The sequence below is a fragment of the Anarhichas minor genome, unplaced genomic scaffold (genome assembly GCF_050575085.1).
Source record: "Anarhichas minor isolate MPS153535 unplaced genomic scaffold, ASM5057508v1 ptg000021l, whole genome shotgun sequence".
NCBI classification, from domain to species: domain Eukaryota; kingdom Metazoa; phylum Chordata; class Actinopteri; order Perciformes; family Anarhichadidae; genus Anarhichas; species Anarhichas minor.
Window position 1 is genome coordinate 6,172,311 of NW_027466467.1, and position 17,308 is coordinate 6,189,618.

The 17,308-nt window shown below is 40.7% G+C and overlaps 2 protein-coding genes across 3 annotated transcripts; both read right to left on the bottom strand.

Moving 5' to 3' along the window:
* Nucleotides 1–1,075: 1,075 nt before the first annotated feature.
* On the bottom strand, nt 1,076–8,923 carry mbd1b (methyl-CpG binding domain protein 1b). Of its 2 annotated transcripts, XM_076095829.1 has the most exons (18): nt 8,786–8,923; nt 8,004–8,107; nt 7,533–7,934; nt 6,977–7,117; nt 6,460–6,601; nt 6,065–6,351; nt 5,851–5,933; nt 5,698–5,741; nt 5,344–5,484; nt 5,173–5,253; nt 5,023–5,043; nt 4,807–4,914; nt 3,973–4,134; nt 3,700–3,879; nt 3,492–3,572; nt 3,319–3,405; nt 2,207–2,395; nt 1,076–2,114 (listed from the first exon to the last, which is right to left on the bottom strand). In XM_076095829.1, the coding sequence occupies exons 3-18, from the start codon at nt 7,883–7,885 to the stop codon at nt 1,638–1,640; spliced, it is 2,577 nt and encodes an 858-aa protein (XP_075951944.1). In that variant the 5' UTR covers nt 7,886–7,934; nt 8,004–8,107; nt 8,786–8,923; the 3' UTR covers nt 1,076–1,637. The 2 variants fall into 2 exon arrangements, with proteins under 2 accessions (XP_075951944.1, XP_075951946.1); XM_076095831.1 differs by lacking the exon at nt 3,973–4,134 and having other exon boundaries at nt 7,533–8,107.
* Nucleotides 8,924–10,131: 1,208 nt separating this feature from the next.
* cxxc1b (CXXC finger protein 1b) lies at nt 10,132–15,267 on the bottom strand. Its single transcript, XM_076096062.1, has 14 exons — nt 15,108–15,267; nt 14,298–14,413; nt 14,097–14,197; nt 13,837–13,976; nt 13,089–13,244; nt 12,644–12,787; nt 12,407–12,514; nt 12,105–12,283; nt 11,417–11,624; nt 11,207–11,317; nt 11,045–11,094; nt 10,863–10,959; nt 10,618–10,770; nt 10,132–10,518 (listed from the first exon to the last, which is right to left on the bottom strand). The coding sequence occupies exons 1-14, from the start codon at nt 15,108–15,110 to the stop codon at nt 10,372–10,374; spliced, it is 1,713 nt and encodes a 570-aa protein (XP_075952177.1). The 5' UTR covers nt 15,111–15,267; the 3' UTR covers nt 10,132–10,371.
* Between the last annotated feature and the right edge of the window lie 2,041 nt (nt 15,268–17,308).

Here is a 17,308-nt window from a genome sequence, read left to right on the forward strand (position 1 = left end):
CAAATGTCAAAGCTTCATAACAAGCTGCTGTAAATCAGCTAAACTAGTTTCTGAGGGCATTAGAGATGCTTTTACTCCAAACACACAGACATTGATGGACCACAGATCGAAGTCTCTTAAGCAATATAAAATGATTGGCCAGGCATTAGCTGTGGTTCCTACTGAAACAATGCCTAATAATAAAACCCAATAACCCAACTAACAAGCTAACCACTCTGTCTAAAAGCAAAGCAGCAAGAAAATGGCGTTACCTTCAGAGAGCTAAAGACAGGAAACGTTTGTTTAAATTCTCTAAATAGGTTTTAATTCAAGGTCCAAGTAGCAATAGCTTTTTAAGGAAATATTACCTCATCCCAAACATTTGAAAAGCTGCACCATTACTTGAGTAAACCAAGATGACAAAAATAAATCTGATATATGTGAAGAGTGCATAAACTTTCACATGAATAAATAAAGGTTTAGAATACATTATTAAATACTAATCATCGTAGTCAAGAACAGAGATGGAGGGGCGTGTTTTAAAGAGGATTAAGACAATGCTATCATCATTCTATCATTGTTACATTTCACCATATTCCAGATGTTGAATCTGTCAATCAAAACCATCCGATGTCTTATTGAGCGCAAAAGCATCTGCCGCAGCACAAAAATGATGAATGTGAAAAAGATTCTGAGGAGTATTTTCTTTCATTTGGATATTTGTTACTTATTTTACTGAGCAGTATTATTATTTTATTTTTATTATATGAATTATTTTACATGATTGCTGGTTGTAAAATATTCATTTGTTTTTCAATGTGACAACAAAATAGAATAGCTTTACTGCACACGATGGTGGTAAATCTGAAAAATCAATATAAACAAAATCTATGATATCAAACTGATCTCAATAATTATAAATATATCAAAAAAATAAAACAATTGCTAAAGTATTGACTCCCGTCAAGACAGAGTAGAGGATATTCTAGTACTCTTCTCCATTAGTGCTTTTCAGTGATTTTGTTGTAGACTATTTATATTCTACACATTCTACACAAACATGAAGGAAACATTAAGAAAGCAACTGCAACTGATGTAGCGATCACAATATAATTTATTATTTAAAAAAGAAAAGAAAAAGGAGTACAAGATGCACACATAACTTATTTTGTCCAAAAGACGTATGGTACACATGTTGCTGGTGAAGAAATGAGAGGGTTCACTGTAAGGAATGTCAGCTTCATCTTTGGGCGAAGAGACAAAATGTTGGGGTTAAACGACTAGCCAAACGTGTAATAACGGTGAGGGCCATCGATTCCTCAAGTAAGAGTGCGAATTAACCGACGGCACACTTACCACGCGGAGAGCTAAAGGATTTCAGCTCTATCCGTCACACTGACCCCAGATCTGACATAACAGTCGTGAAGAAAAAGCCCGACAACAACAGAACAGATGTCCGAGAAGAAACACAGCTGGAATATAACGCCACAGCTCCTGGAATGCATTTGGTGATTCTTCAAATAATCAAATCATACTATTACAGTCCGGAGGTAATTCTGTAAAATGTCATCTATATATATATATATATATATATATATATATAAGTTGCACCAGAGAATCGGTGGTCTCCACTGTGGTTACAGATCTTCTTGCTGAAGTTAAAGTCCCTGCAGCGCTCGGCAGTTAGTACAGACGCTCACCTTCCTCTTGACCAAGAAATCACACGTCGACGCCCGCTCTAGTATGATCGGGTCTGCGTTAGATAAGGGCTCTTTGGGGGGCAGTCCCTGGCACACGGCGTACTCCTCCAGGCCCAAAAGCAGACCGACCACTTCAGTCACAGAGGTGAGGCGTGCCGGGTACTGGTCGTACAGCGAGTGGGTGGGGAGCAGCGGCTGCTTTTGGACGGTGACCTGGTAGCAGAAGCCCGGGTCGATCAGCACTATGGTGTCGCTCAGGCTGGACTGTTTAGAGCACTGGATGAGCTGCAGCTGCGGGCCGTCCACCATGATGGCGTACCAGAGCATCGGCATTGCAGAGGAGCGCAAAGACTGGAGCAGTTTCATCAGCTGGTTTTCTATGTCTGCACCACTCCCAGACGGGGTGTCAGCAGTCAAGCTGAAGATCTGTGTGATCTGCAGAGAGCAACAGAGGGCATTATTACGGGGAGATATATATATAAATATATTCCGACAACTAATGTGAAAAATCTAAGCAGGACAATTACCATGGGCAACTCCTCCTCGTCTTCTTCTTCCTCCTCCTCCTCCTCCTCCTCCTCTTCTTCCTCTTCCTCCTCTTCCTCCTCTTCTTCATCATCATCGTCATCGTCAGCATCATCCTCCATTTCTTCAACATGCTTTCGACTGTCTCTGGCTGCATGTGATTTCACTGCATCCCATCTGCTTTGCTGGTCCTGAATTGATAAAGAGTATTTACTACCGCTGCAGAGAGTGAAAACTCGGTAATTCGTGTGCAATTAAAAAAAATCAAATAAAGGTGAATTTCAGCCGCATCAAATCAGCTTCAAACTGCAAAGCCTTGTATTGATTACAAAAGTAACTATTAGTATTATTTTGTTATAGATCATGGGACAGTTCTACACCTCTAATAAAAAGCCAATGGTACTACCTTTTACAGCGGAAGTATTCTCACCTCCACTGAGTGTAAACTGGCTTTGAGCCAGCGGTAGAAGCTTACACTCAGCTGTTTATTCAACAGTCCTGCGATAAATCCCACATATATGAAGGTTCAAATGTTGCGTAAGAGGTGTTGATTCAACTGTATGATCATTTAGGAGGCTGTAGTGGGGTGCTTTTTTTATTTTATAAATTGTACTGCATTATACAGACGTGTATTTTTAATCATCCGTCTATCTTTATCATTTATAATGGGATGCACTAAATATTGGAGACACCTCTTAGGGTGACAAAGCACAATGCAACAGCATCAGCAACTACAGTCATAAAGTTGGATCAAATCTTCTAAAAAAAAAACTAAAAAAAACTGAACATTAAAAGACAACAGATATCCATCCACACAAGCACACCGTGTTCCTTTCAAGGTTGATGAATGTTGATGAAAAAATAAAATAAAATAAAAAAACCTGGTCAAACAGAGTTGGAAGCGGGCCTGGATTCATCCCACTGAGCCACAGGACAGAGAACAGCATGACAACAGACAACATAAGGAAGTGGACAAGGTGCCAAAAGCATTGGTGAAGGAAAGTGTAAACAGGAAGCCACGGTGACTCACACGACAGACACAATAATTCGGCCTGATGGAGGAAAATATGTAGATTATTACGAGAACAAAAAAGAAGGAAGAATGTAAACCTACTAGTTGAGAGTTGTTGTGGTTGCCGCTGATGTGAGGAACTCGGTCAGGAAGCCCATTATGCAGTCTGAAATCTATTGGACTCAATTGCTGAAAGAAGAGAAGTTGACATTGTGTTTGGTGAGATCGGCGTGACATAACAAGAACACGTAGATAATAGTAATCCATTATCAAACCTGCGAAGATGATGGGTGGTTCTTTATATCCAGTTCATAGAAATATTTGCTACCACTGGCTGGCGCAGTGCTCCAGTTAATCTACAGCAGAGAAAAAGAAGCAAAGTAAGACGAAGAACTAAAGAAATGATAATTTAACGTTGAGGTTTTAGCTGCAGGAGAATGCAACTATGTTAAAAAAAAAAACCCGAAGGCATTGAGAACTCACTGCTTTTAAGTTACAGTCATCGTCTTCATTGTCGGTGAAGTCCAGGCCATACTGTGATCCTCTACTCTTCTTAAAACATGACTTCCGGCTGTATGTGTAGTGAGGTCTCGGCCGGCCCGGCAGCAATTGGGCATCTGGCCCGTGGTCTGCTTGTCCCATTTGGTAAGGCAGCAAGTGTCTCTGCCAAACGTTGCAGGAGATATTTAAAAACCAACACAGTTACATCCTTGCCGCAAGGAACAACACATTCGCGAAGACAAAATAAAGCCCCACCATTGCCTGTCTCTGACACTGGCGTAGTCGACACTTCTGCCTCTTCTTGTTGCTGCCTCCAAACTTGGGTTTGTCTACACAGAAATCACAAGTGCCGCAGTCTTTCCTGCAGAGACAGGCTTTACATTCTCCACAGGACCGTCGCTTCCGCTTCTTATGCCACTTAATAATAAAGAACATTATTAAAGAACAAGAGACATTGTTTTTAATGCAATTACTTCCAACACTGCCGGTAGCAAAATGATGTTGATAACAGAAGATATTAACACACACAACCCTGGTGAACCCAAATGATCAAATCGCAACATACTGTTTTCTAATGAGACAGGCAATGTGTTTCCATGCACCTTGTTTTATGCCCATTTTTTTAAATTTGCATATTAAAAATAAACACCAGAAATTCGGAGAATAAAAATGTCAATATAAGTGCACTGTAAACAGCCTCATGGGTCCGCTCCACTGAACGTCAGGTCTGTGAGGAGCGATGAGGAGGCTGTAACCTTCCTCAAATAAAAAAAAGAAACATAATAATGCTAAACTTTCATCACATGGTTCTTCATCATTTTAAGTTTGACGGGCGCTCTTTTAATCACAGCAGTGGATGGAAACATGCATTCATTTGTGTTCAGTTTTGTCGGTTTTCTGGAAATAATATGAACACATATCATTCATCTTTAACACCTATGACCATCCCGAGAATACAAACGGAGAGCAAAACATACTGCAGATGTGGTTTGAGAAGTTTCTATCACAAAATAGATTTTTTTTTTAGGCAATCACATCTTTGTGTTTTTGGGACAGTGGGTTTTTAAAAAACAAAAAAAAAACACTCACATCATCATCATCGTCAGTTGACATGTCATCGTCATCATCGATGTCCACGTCCACGTTGACTGAGAAGTTCTCCGTGTCGCTGCTTTTGAGACTCTGTGTCTGTGGGTGCTGTGTGAATCAAACATCATCAGTCAGAGTGGGGGAAATATGTCGCAATGATATTAAGTATTATAAATAGAGATTTGGTCTTGTATTACAAAAAAAAAAAAAACGTACCTGCGAGTCTGCAAATTCACTCTGTAAAAATTAAAATAGGAGTTGTTAGAACTTACATTACAACCTAGATTGTGGAATAACCGAACAAAGTCTGACTGTAAACGTAGATCTGATCTCTTTTTAAATGCGTACATATTAGTGGATTATTACCTGGAAACTCATGCTGTCATCATACATGTCAGGAATGTCATTATAAGGCTTCTGCGGCAGGAAGCCTCCACTTCCAGGGCCCTGGTGGAACATACAGGGGAAAAAAGTTACATAACGAACAATAAGCATCCAAATAAACAAAAAAAACCTGTTGTGTACCCGGCAGCTCACCTTGCGAATGGGACATATACATTTGCGTTTCCGACATAAGCGTTTCCTGGAATCTGGGCTCTGCAGTCCATGCTTGCAGTTGGCACACTGCCCACAGTTCGTTGTGTTGTGGCATCCCACGCACTGTCCACAAGGAATCCACTTCAGATGACATGAAGGAGAAAAAGATTTGTTTATTCAATAATACCCATGTCTCATTTGTATTTTCATCAGTATTCTAATTCTGGAAACAACAGAGTGTTGTAGAATTAAGAATATATGGTTTAAATAATGTGTATTTTACGTTCCCAATGGAGCATATGCTTAGGTTTTGGCTCGTTAAAGGGGGTAAAATGCAGCTGTTCAATGCTTTACCTTTCTGAAACGAATCATCGGATGCTCTTTTGACTTTGAGGCCGCTGGAATAAACAGAAATAAAGAAATTAGATGAGTGCCCCACCTCCTTCCTATTTCGAACTCTGACTTTCCCTCAGAATCATGACATCGCACACAAATAAACCGACTTACCCCAACAGTTGGGACAGCAGGGCCTCTTCCTTTGTTTGTCATACCATGTGCCTGTGAAGGAAATTCCACATCTGGCACAGACCCTGCAGGGAAGCATAATACTGTTATTTGTAATGTAACTCAACACAAACAAACCATTTAGATTTTAAGTGCATTGATAATTACATCAGCAGTTAAATGATGAATATGTGAACTTAAGTAATAATGGACTAACAGCGTGCTGTCCTCTGACCCAACCTCTCCGTTTATGGAGGGGAGCAGGAGCGCTCTGGACGATGAGGGGAGGGGAAGTTTAATTCTATCTTCAGCGGGTGGATCCTCACTGCGAGAGCCTTTGTTAGGAGTTCCTATTGTACTGTGCAAGGAGAGACTTGTCTGGTTGGACTGGAGGCTTTTACGCCCCGGACTGGGGGTGGGCGTGTGGTGCGAGTCTGGAGTGTCGGTGCCCTCTCCTCTCTCCATCCAGCTGGACTCTGAGGATGAACGCTCACGGACTTTTCTCTGACGGATAAGACAGAGGGGGAGACTAACTGTAAAACAAACAAACACACACACACACACACACACACACACGCCTTAAATGTTTTAAGTGATAATAAAGGCCTTTACCTTTGCTCTGTGTCGTATTCTTATGGGTGGTGCTTCGCCATCGTGAAACTTTCCTGACTTGTATTCAAAGGTTGACAAGTCAAGCTGTCCCTCCATCAATGAAATCAGCTCCACTCGGCTTCTCACTCGATCGCCCTGCGGACTGTTAAGAAAAAAATGAATTAAACTTCAAAGAGCTGGAGGACAACCACTAAAAACAACAACATCCTTTTGTCATTCAGTCACATGCTTCTGCTTCGATAATGAGAAAACAACCCTTTTAAAAAAATGTATTACTGCTGCAACGAACAATTAATGTAATTATTGATTTATCTACAGATTATTCTTTTGATTCAACAATGGTTTATTCTACGAAATTTAAAACACCAATCAAAGGGTCCCAGAGCCAAAGGTGACACCGTGAAATTGATAATTCCAACCAGTTCACAAAGTAAATACATCATAAGATTGTTCTGCCTCATGAATTTTAAACAACTGTACATTGAGATTGTCGACATTTCTACTCGGCAGCATTTACCTCAGGTAATACACATCCTTCTGTCCAATGCTGGAACCTGAGCGCCGGACAACTTCTTTGCGTTTCCAACCTTCTCCAAGTATTGACCATTCATCCCATCCTTCATCAGGATGGGATCGCTTACGGCGGGGCATTTGAAACCTGAATATTAAAAGAGAAGATGGGAATTATACATGTTAGGTATCTTTATACCGCATGGGAAAACAGGAAAATATGTTGTGTGAGATATAGTTTCAATAGACTGAGGCAAAGTTGAGCTGATGTTCCTCTGAACACAACTATTTAACCATATAAAACCGTACATATGATTATACTCTATTTCCTACCAAGCAGCTAAGAACTTTAACCTCCATGCTAGTGTAACATCGTTTTGTTGTCATTCCATTTAATCAAAAAATATTGAATTCAGTCAGAAAATTATTACAGCATCTTAGCACATGTGCATCACCACCGCCAGCTCTATAGTGAGAGAGGAAAGGATGCTTGCACTTGGACATAAAATCAAGATAACGCTGTTGATTATCAGACTACGGGACAAGATATAAGGGCAACCTACTGATAAACTTTTTTGAAGACCGTCTCGCCCGCCACGCTCTCACTCCTTTCACTTTCTCCTGCCAGGCTCTCCTCCTCATAGTCATCCTCCTCAAGCGGCTCAAACCAGTCAACAGGAGGCTCAACACCAGCGGCCTTAGCCGCCTCGTCTGCTTCGTCTGGAGGTTTCTTCACAGGATCTGAGCTGTGGGTTTCCTGTGTTTCGACCCTGTCTAAGGGTGCCAAAGGCTCCAGTGCTGGTGTTGGTGCTGCCTCTGAGGTGTCGCTGCTTTTCTTCCCTGTGCTTTGTCCCTCCACATCTTTTATCACAGGCGCTCTGACAGGGACCGGGGTCTCCAGTGGTTCTTCGTTCATTGCTGCTGCTGCTGCACCCGCTCAGGATCCAAAGGTTCCGATTGTTTTCCTGATGACAATTAAGATACCCTCTGCAGTCGCATCCCATTTAAAGCTGTGTGTGTGTGTGTTGTCACACCTGTCCGTGGATGCAGCCCCCCTGACCCTTGGGCCACTAAGGTTTGGTTCATGCAGATGAGCCGTCAGGATGGTTGACAGCTGTTCAGTGAGTCATTACAGAACCTGTATAAAAAATAAAAAAGAAAAAAAAAGAAAAAAGAAGAAGAAGGTTTAAGCATGCTGTGTGCTGGACAGTTTGTAACCCCAGCATAGCTCGATGGGTATGTTACTGTCAGGTAACGTTAGCTTAATACAACGGGCTACTTAGACATTGTTTTGTACCCGACGACAACAACTTGACGTGCAGACATTCACGTATGGTTATAGCACAACATGTCAACGTACATACAAGGTGACATAACTAAAGGAACGGACTGGCAGTTATGCCCCAATTTAGTTACACGCTAGCGCTTATATTTAGTTAACGAAATACTGCTTCCAACGTGAGCTAACGCTAGCACTGGGTTGTAACGTAAAAGCAAACGCCACACAGCAAACACAACGTCAGCGACACAGGCTAACCTCAAATGCCAACAGTGCGGTTACTGCCGACAGTGGTTCTCTGATATTTGGGGAGTATTTCTTAACGGGTAGTTTAGCGTACATACCACATAATAACGGCAGATTGAGCAGAAACAATGAAACCGAAAGCGGGAGTAACGTTAGCGCACAGGAGTAACGCTCGAGTTAACGTTAGCTACTAACGTCAATATGCTGAAATTGTTCCTCTGACTAGAGAGCCGTATATCGCTACCATTTTAGAAACGTTTGCGGTTATGAAGGCCAACAAATCACACACACCTTTAGGGTTATATATCACCCAGATGTATTGGCACACCGGTCACCACAGGCACTACTTTACGAGGTAGAGCTAACGTAGCTAGCTGGTCTTTCATGCAACTGACACTAGCGGAAACGGTTGTTGGATCAAAGAAGGTAGACGCAAAACAAGATGCAAATCCGCTCTGACCCCGCCTACGGAGAGGACTATCAACACCGCACAGCACTGTTTACATAAAACAACTATATTTTACATGAACAAGTACAATTACTATTTTTTTCAATTTAACGCTAGTTGAATGAAAGGCATAAAGCGATAAAAAGCTAAATTATCCACCATTACGTCTCTGTGACACGCAGGTGGGAATGATATATGAGTAACGTTAATCACTCTCATTTTAACGTATTTCTTCACATTTAAAGAAATTACCATACATCATTAACAACTGCAGGCAGGCCCTTTTAAGGTATGTTTTAGCTACATCAGCTAGCAACATTGGCTAGTGTTGCCATTAAATAAAGACCTGCCCAATCAACAGGCTAATGGGAGGGACTTATCTCATCCCGTTTTTATCCTCTTTGACAGCACGCTTCATTTGTCGTTATAGTGTGCTGCCTTCACGGGTCATTAGAAAGAGATGTGCGCGCTCTAGAGCGGCACTTGAAGGCAACAGTGCTTTTTAAAATAAACTTAACGTTATTCTATACCAAAATTAGATCGTCTCATAATAATAGCTTGCTGTGCAGTGCCACAAACTACTCTTTGCATAAGATAGTGTAAATCAACTCATTCCCTGCTATTCAGGCAATAAACAGAACATGGAGGAGGGATCTTTGGTTGCTTTTTCGTACAATGTAAACAGAGGTGGGAGGAGTAAAGATAGAATCAAGTGTAATGAACAAGTCAGTAGTTTTTATAACAATTTACTTAATCAATATGTATATTCATTTTAATCAAAGAAAACATTAATTATGATCAGAAATTAAGTATACTCATGCACAGGAACATAAAAGATGGAAACAGTCACACAATCCTGTCTCTAAATCAAACCAATCATAAAGCTGTGTCTGATTATTGACCAACAAGGGACATCCCATCTAATTAGGAGGAGCAGAGTAATGAGAGGTTTGAAATATGGCTGGAGAAATGTTCTACATTATGAATCCAGATCTGTTGTACTGTCTGCAGTCCATTATGACTTATACTATAAGTTCTATATGCAAAGTTTTGTTCTTCTGTATCTCAATGTTCAGATCCTCAAGTGGTTTCTAGTTATAGAAAGAGCCATGTTGTAATAGTCATAATAATGACAGCACCCTATGTACATTGTGTGTACAAAGGCTAATAGAAAAGATGGAACAACAAATGAAGTTTAAGGTGTTTATTCATGGAAAGCATACCTAAAACAGCTGTTTTCAATGAGCAGTAGCTTATCTACCACAGTCAGGAAAAAATATATAACCATTTACATCTTACAGTTCATTATCATACAAAGATTTTAAAATATTAGAGTTAAAAAATCTGATTTCATCCAAATGGTAGTAATAGTTTCAATCCTTCACACTCAAATATCCACAGATCAGAGAACCGGTGCAGACGAGGTCGACTACCGATCCTTGTTGCCCCGGAGATCTGTCGTCACGGGGTCGTGCTGAATAGTTTGGTGCAACATCAGTGCGAGCAGACCAGCTCTGTTGGTCATAGCGGTCCTGACGTTACGCTCCTGTTCGAAGAGCTCGTCCAACTTGTACCACTGTGGGGGAGAAAAGGGGGACTTTCAAGTTGGAGACATCACCAGAAAGGCTTCTTATATCTGAATCAATTGAAAACGTGCTGCTGGTGTTTGACTTACCACCCTGACTCGCTCCAAGTCCACCTCTGCTCTCCTCAGCTTCTCCCAGTTGTAATGCTTGTTGCACTTCCTTTTGGAGATCCTGCAGTAGTCTCCAGTCAGCTCAAACACATTCTTCACCAGAGGACATCCACACACCTCCTCCGTTGGGATCTAGTGACCAAAATAACAGAAAAAAAACTAATATAAAAATGTTTTTATTGAGTCGTGTAAATCATACAAGTGGCTGAGAGGTTTCCACTGACCTTAGGATCTCTGGAATGTTCTGGACACAAAACCTGCAGCCTCTTACAATAGGTTTTGCTTTGAGGATTGTATACATCACAGAAGAGTCTGGTCGCGCTGCGGAAAGAAAAATATACATGCTAGAAAAGGAACTGAATTCAGGAAAGTTGTTTTATACTTTGAGAGGATTTCTTCTTCTTACCCTTCTATCCTTGTCGGGTACATGGAACCAAAGGAGGTCTGACTCTCATACTGTCAAGAAAATCATTAAGGGGAAAATAAAATGTTACAAGTAGCCCATATGCTGTTGTTTGCATTTATATATTTGATGCAGCGACAGGAATATAATATAGAATATAGTCACCTTTGCGTAACATCTCTCCATATGTCTCAGCGCCACTTTTGGATTGATGGGATGACTACAAGACACACAGAAGATCTGCAGGTCTGTGTCCTCGCTGTCACCATCATTCGCCTGCAAATAGAAACCAAAAAGAAATATCACGACAAAGCAGTTACAACAGAACGAGCCGTGTAGCTGCAGGAACAAGTGCGCAGGCTGCCGTCAGCTCACCTCCTCGTCCTGCAGAACCGCCTGCTGCTTGGCCTTGGCTATGATGCCCTCCAGTTCGTGGAAGTGTCGCTCCATCTCTGTGAGGCGCATCCGGGCGTTGTGCTGCTCCCGGCGGATGCGCTCCAGCTGCTTCTTGCCGTGCTCCTCGGCGATGCAGGGACTCTGCTGCCACTGCTGGATACGCTGAGGGAGGATCTCGTAGATCCGACTGTGGGACGAAATGCACACTGATCAATGCGTTTAAATGCTGAAAGAAAAATAAACAAGTCAACATGATGAGGAGTTTCCCCGGGTTGTGATTTAGTTAGCCGAGATGAAAAGCCTCAGAAACACTTTCCATGGAACACTACAGCAAGGAGAATGATAAGAAAGATAAAGAAGCAGAAGAATACATAGTAATACTTGGTGACAAATCAACTCAAATTGCAAGTTTAAAATTGGGTTCAGGTTCCCAACAAAAACTAATGTAATAAACAGATCATTTTACCAGCATTTCACGCTTCCAACACTAGGTGGAGCAATAGTACTAGAATCGTTCCAATTTTTTTTTTTTGGGGGGGGGAAATCTCCAATAAGCAGCAAATAAATTCACTTGAGATGTTGGCTTTGTTTCTTCACAGCAGGTATTCGGATTACGGTATCTAGCCTTATACACTCATGTCTGAAAGGTGAAGGTAGGAGTTCTTACTTGGCAGCTAACTTCATGCCACAGTCCTCGGAGCAGTATTTGGAGCTGGGTCTTGCTACCTCCACACAGTTCGGTCCCAGACACTGACGCTGTCCGGTGTTATCCCGGAGGTCGCCTTTCTCGCTGTATCTGGTTCTGTCTTTGTGCTTCTGCTTTTGTTTGTGGCGTCGTGATTCCTTCTGGGTGGTTTAAAAAAGAAGGGGTAGTGGACAGGAAGTTATAGATATGAGATGTTACCATCTGCCATGTTGACACCTGGCAGCATTTGAAATAATAAAGATAATTCATATGAGGAAACATACTTTTTTGTCAAACTTCTTTTCTCTTCTCTTGACGTGCTTCACCTTCACCGCTTTTTTACGCACAACGGGACTGAAGGGCTGCTCGTCATCTTCATCACTATTCCATGCCTGAGTGAGGAGCGCAAACAAAAAAAGGACTAAACATACAGTTCATGATCAAATGTTTTAGCTGCCGATTGAGTGCATCTGAGACGAGCGTGTTTATATGAATCAAGATGGTGTCAAATGTTGTGCTACCATGTCGTTGTTCAGCCCGGCTGCCTTGTACTGCTGGTAGAGATCCGCCTCACTGTCGTAGTCATCCGAGTATCGTCTCCGTCTGTGGTAGGAATTGTCCCTCCTTTCACGCAAAGATTCCTCGTCCTTCACACGCAGCATTTTCTATACAAAAACAACAAGCAACAGGTTGCACATTTCCAAAGCAGCCACAAGGGAGTGCACGAATACATCAGAGATCAGGGACTGCTAATCACTTCAAGGACTGAAACAAGGATCTTTTGATGACTTACAATACAATATATGAATGATACATTGTTATTCGAGTAAAGGTACTTTCAAGATCCATCAATAACAAAAAGAAGACGAAAATGTAAAAACTTAACAGGGCAGAAATGTTAAATATACTCCGACACTTCGGTGGCATAATCTTATTTAAAAACAACAGAGAGATGAAGTGACATACCCTGGCTCGAACCTCACATTGCCTAAACCTGCACTTCTGTCTGATTTTGTTGGGGCCTCCAAACTTCTTCATGTCCTTGCAGAAGTCACACAGGGCACAGTCCTCAGTCCTTTTGCAGGGCTCACATTCCCCACACATTCGGACCGAACGCTTCACCTGAGGAAAATCAAACAATACACAATAAGAGCCATTGCATCCTAAGAAATGTGCATTAGTTTTACATCCTACATTATATACCTGACACTTGAACATGGCTATGCATCGCTGTGACACAAAGCAATGTTTTTATAACTAATCTGCAAAAATATAAAATTGAGGAGGATGAAAGATTGCTGGGCTAGGCAATATGGAAATAAAGGGGACATCATAACATTACTCAATGAAAACCAAGGCTGCCATGTAACTGGTCCCCTTTATGTGACTCACTGCAAGTAGCTACTGCATCACTACTGCATACAGTACAAGGCTTGTGCTTTAAAATGACTAAATCAGGTGCATTTGAAGTAACCTCGATAACCTTTTATTTATGTAATACTTGTTTCCCTCTTTTGCATCAGTGAAACATAGTTGTTTCCAAAGTCAAACCAACTTGAATGATGAATGAATGCAGAGAGTAATGCATGTTGTTTTTCCTCATGTCAGTAAGGAACGGCTCCTTTTAATTTAGAAGATCCAATTATCAAATTTTTGTAATTTGTCGATGCTCTTCAGACATTGCAGTCAAACCTAAATATTTAGGTCAACTTACCTTAGATCCACGCCGCCTTTCACTCTTATAGTCAGGGGTACTCGGGGTGCTGTACTGTCTATCAGAGCCTCGGTCATACTCAGCCTCCTTCTCTCGGTTTTTCTTTGTTCTATACTTTATTTCCAGTGAGGAGTTTTTATCTGGTGACAGGGAGAGAAAAAAAAAGCAAAGTCTTGATTATTTTGATTATTTGTGATGTATTCAACGTTAAGCTCGGCCCTCTTAAATGCTGTGATAAATAATGTGGTTTTTTTAATCACCTTTGCATCTCATGCAATACCATTCGCGGATTGCCTTCGCCATCTTTTCCGTGATGTTAATGCAGTGGCCATGGAACCACTCATTGCAGTTATCACAGCCACTGTCAGTGAGAGAAGCAAACGAAGAAAACACAATGTTGATCATTGTCACATCCACACGCAGCGATGATTGAAACAACAGGATTGGTGTCATGGACTTACATCATGAAACAGTTGATGTCTGGTTTCCGGCAGATGCAGTACAGGGGGGCGTTCTCCCCGTCCATGCTGCTGGTCTCAGGCCCTGGTACATGGTCAAAGTCAGACAACTCGCTGTCCTGAAACAATAAATAAACACAAGCACATCACAACTGATGGAAAATATAGCTTTGCCATGTATAATAATAATAATAATAATAATAATAATACACAGTGAGGACCAAGGCATGATGTCTACCATTTTAAAGTAGCTTTTTTTTATATAGCTAACGTTGTTAACCTAGCTAACTAACACCAATGTATTTCATGAAGTCGTTACAGAACTATATTTAACATTAGCTAGCGAACTCTATCATCATTACATTGTAATGTCTATAAAGAGAATTTGATGCGTTGAAATGCGTGTACAGTTCAAAATACAAGGAGCTGGTCAGCTAACCAGGAACCATAGCAAAAAGGCAAACTCCGAGTAATATCAATACATATTCTTTTTACATTTACATTACTGTATGCCGTGCACAGTAAGCTAGTCAGTTAGCATCAGCTAGCTAGCTAACTTGTCAGTTAAAGATGGAGCTAATGCTTTTCCAGCTAACGTTACCTTTACTGTATCATATCAACACAACTTTTAATTTATCTAACACCGTAATGTTATTATTCGACATTAACAGGAAGTATATTTAAACGATATAACCGACGTTTGGATCACAACATGCTCTTGTCGGACGTAGTTAAACTTACGGCCGTGTAACCTATTGAGTTAGTTTAACGTTAGCTAACTTTGCCAAATCCGTCTTTTAATCTCATACGTACCATCGTGAGGGATCCGTAACGTTAACTCGTTGGTCGTTCTGCAAATATATATAATGGTAGGGCAACGAATACAACAGTAAACCTATTAGCTTAGCTCGATAGCTAGCGTTCGTTTAAGGTTGACACGGATATAACATCGCTCACGATCGGCTGACTTCGGTACTACTCGTAAAAATATCGCTGGTCGTTGATGAAGAGTTCTTCTTCTCTGGTGGCAAATTAACATCCAATGACACACTACTGCCACCTGTTGGATATGTTACAAACACACACCATTCAAATCAGTGTTACCATTATTGTCATATTATCTCCAGAAGATAAATATGTAGGATACATTTGAAATATTAATTATATTAATAAATTATATTAATATTAATTGTATTAATTATATTAATATAATATCTATTTATATTTCATTGTATATATTGTGCATTTTTATATATTATATTTTCACATCTTGATATATACAATTATTGTATATATTGTTCTTGTTCCTATACACACAAACAGAGAGAGAGAGAGAGAGAGAGAGAGAGAGAGAGAGAGAGAGAGAGAAAGAGAGACAGACAGACAGACAGACAGACAGAGAGAGAGGGAGAGAGGGAGAGACTAAGGAAGAGCCTGAGAGTGATGCGGTTAAACCTCCACAGCTGACAGGTCACTGAAGGATGCATCTGTGACTAACGCTATATGTTGGATCGCCTGCTTCTAAAATATGCCATGAAAAGTGAGTATAACTTGTTTATTACAACATTCGTATCATATAGAGAGAAATAAACAATGTGGGCTTTTATGGATTCCTGTAATTGACAATAATGATGAACATAACATGTATTTAGAGGCACAGAGTTAAAGATTGTATTGCTGTGGCTATTGATTCCATGCATCCGATGAATTCGAGTATATTAAATGTTCATTATTTTTTACTTTATATGACTTTATATACCTTATTTACATCCTTTGTATCCCCTGATTACTAAAAAACCTAAAATTAATTTGTTGAAATATAACAAATAGCTTGAAATTTGGATAAAATACTTCAGATAGACAAACTTAAGGTGTTTTATTCTGGAATATCTGCAGATAAAAAGAAAAACCTCAAAATGCCACTTAACGTATAGTCTTACTTGAAGACATTAATTATTAATGAATAGCAAAATCAAGATCTCACAGTCTCATATAGCTGTCAGGATATCCCCGCGCTGCCTTTCATCTAAAATATAAATGTTTCCTAAATGGTGATGAATAATAGATTAACTTCTCTGCCATTTCCAAGATGTCCACTCATCACTAACGGCTGCAAAACTTGCAGCTACAGACCCTTGTATCTACAGAGAATGATGAGGTTAAATTAAGTAAATAATAACGTAAGTAAGTGGACTAGTGAGTTTTTATGATAGTGTTTGGATTCAAAATGAAGTCATTTTTGTAATCTTTCTTTCAGATTAACAGGTGTAGGTGTATTAAATGCCCCAATGGATACCAAACGGGATTCTGCAGGTATGAATGAAAAGATGGGTGATGGAAGTGATGGCAAACCAAAGTTCAATGACTCAATGACTGCTTCAAAGTTGCCCGTTATACCTGAAAACTCCAGCGCAGATCCCACAGGTAGGTTTACAGAGAACCGGTTTCATTGTCATGAACTAAGTATTGAACTGCAGTTTCTTACAACAGCTGAACTTCCTTTTCTTACAGGATCTTTGACTGAAGTCACTATGTTTTCAGAGCAGATCTCCACTGAGGACACTGAATTATCTCGAACTGACACCTCTGTGAATGTATTCCCAAAAGTAATAGGTACTTTAATCTGTCAACTCTAACAGCTATATGTTTCTCTAAAAGCACTTTGCGTGAGGATTTATTGTTCATTTTGATGTCTGGTGCAGAAACCAGCGTGCATAAAAACCCAAAAGGTGGAGTGACCAGAGCTTCCATCTGTAGCCCAAGCTCTGTGGCACAAGACCAGCCGAGGCCTCTATGTGCCCTGCTGCCGTCCTCTATGGAGGCCTGCACGGTCTATGGTCTGAGTCAGTCATTCGCATCAATAAGGAGTCAAGAAAGCCTCAAAGTCACCACCGTCCACACCGAGCCAGATGGTGACGGTAAGGACACAAAACTGTTGTGTATCCCTTCTTGATCTCCTCTTTCTTACGTCCTTTTTTCCCCTCAAATTCCCCCCCCCCCTAGACCTTTGTGCT

Coding starts and splice junctions, on each gene's coding strand:
- cxxc1b (XM_076096062.1), bottom strand. Junction 12,284..12,406: donor AAAAGAAGTTTGACAAAAAA/GTATGTTTCCTC, acceptor TAAACCACCCAG/AAGGAATCACGACGCCACAA. Junction 10,960..11,044: donor TACCCGACAAGGATAGAAGG/GTAAGAAGAAGA, acceptor TTCTTTCCGCAG/CGCGACCAGACTCTTCTGTG.
- mbd1b (XM_076095829.1), bottom strand. CDS start 7,885: ATGAACGAAGAACCACTGGAGACCCCGGTCCCTGTCAGAGCGCCTGTG. Junction 5,044..5,172: donor ATGACAGCATGAGTTTCCAG/GTAATAATCCAC, acceptor TAATTTTTACAG/AGTGAATTTGCAGACTCGCA. Junction 4,915..5,022: donor GTGAATTTGCAGACTCGCAG/GTACGTTTTTTT, acceptor TGATTCACACAG/CACCCACAGACACAGAGTCT.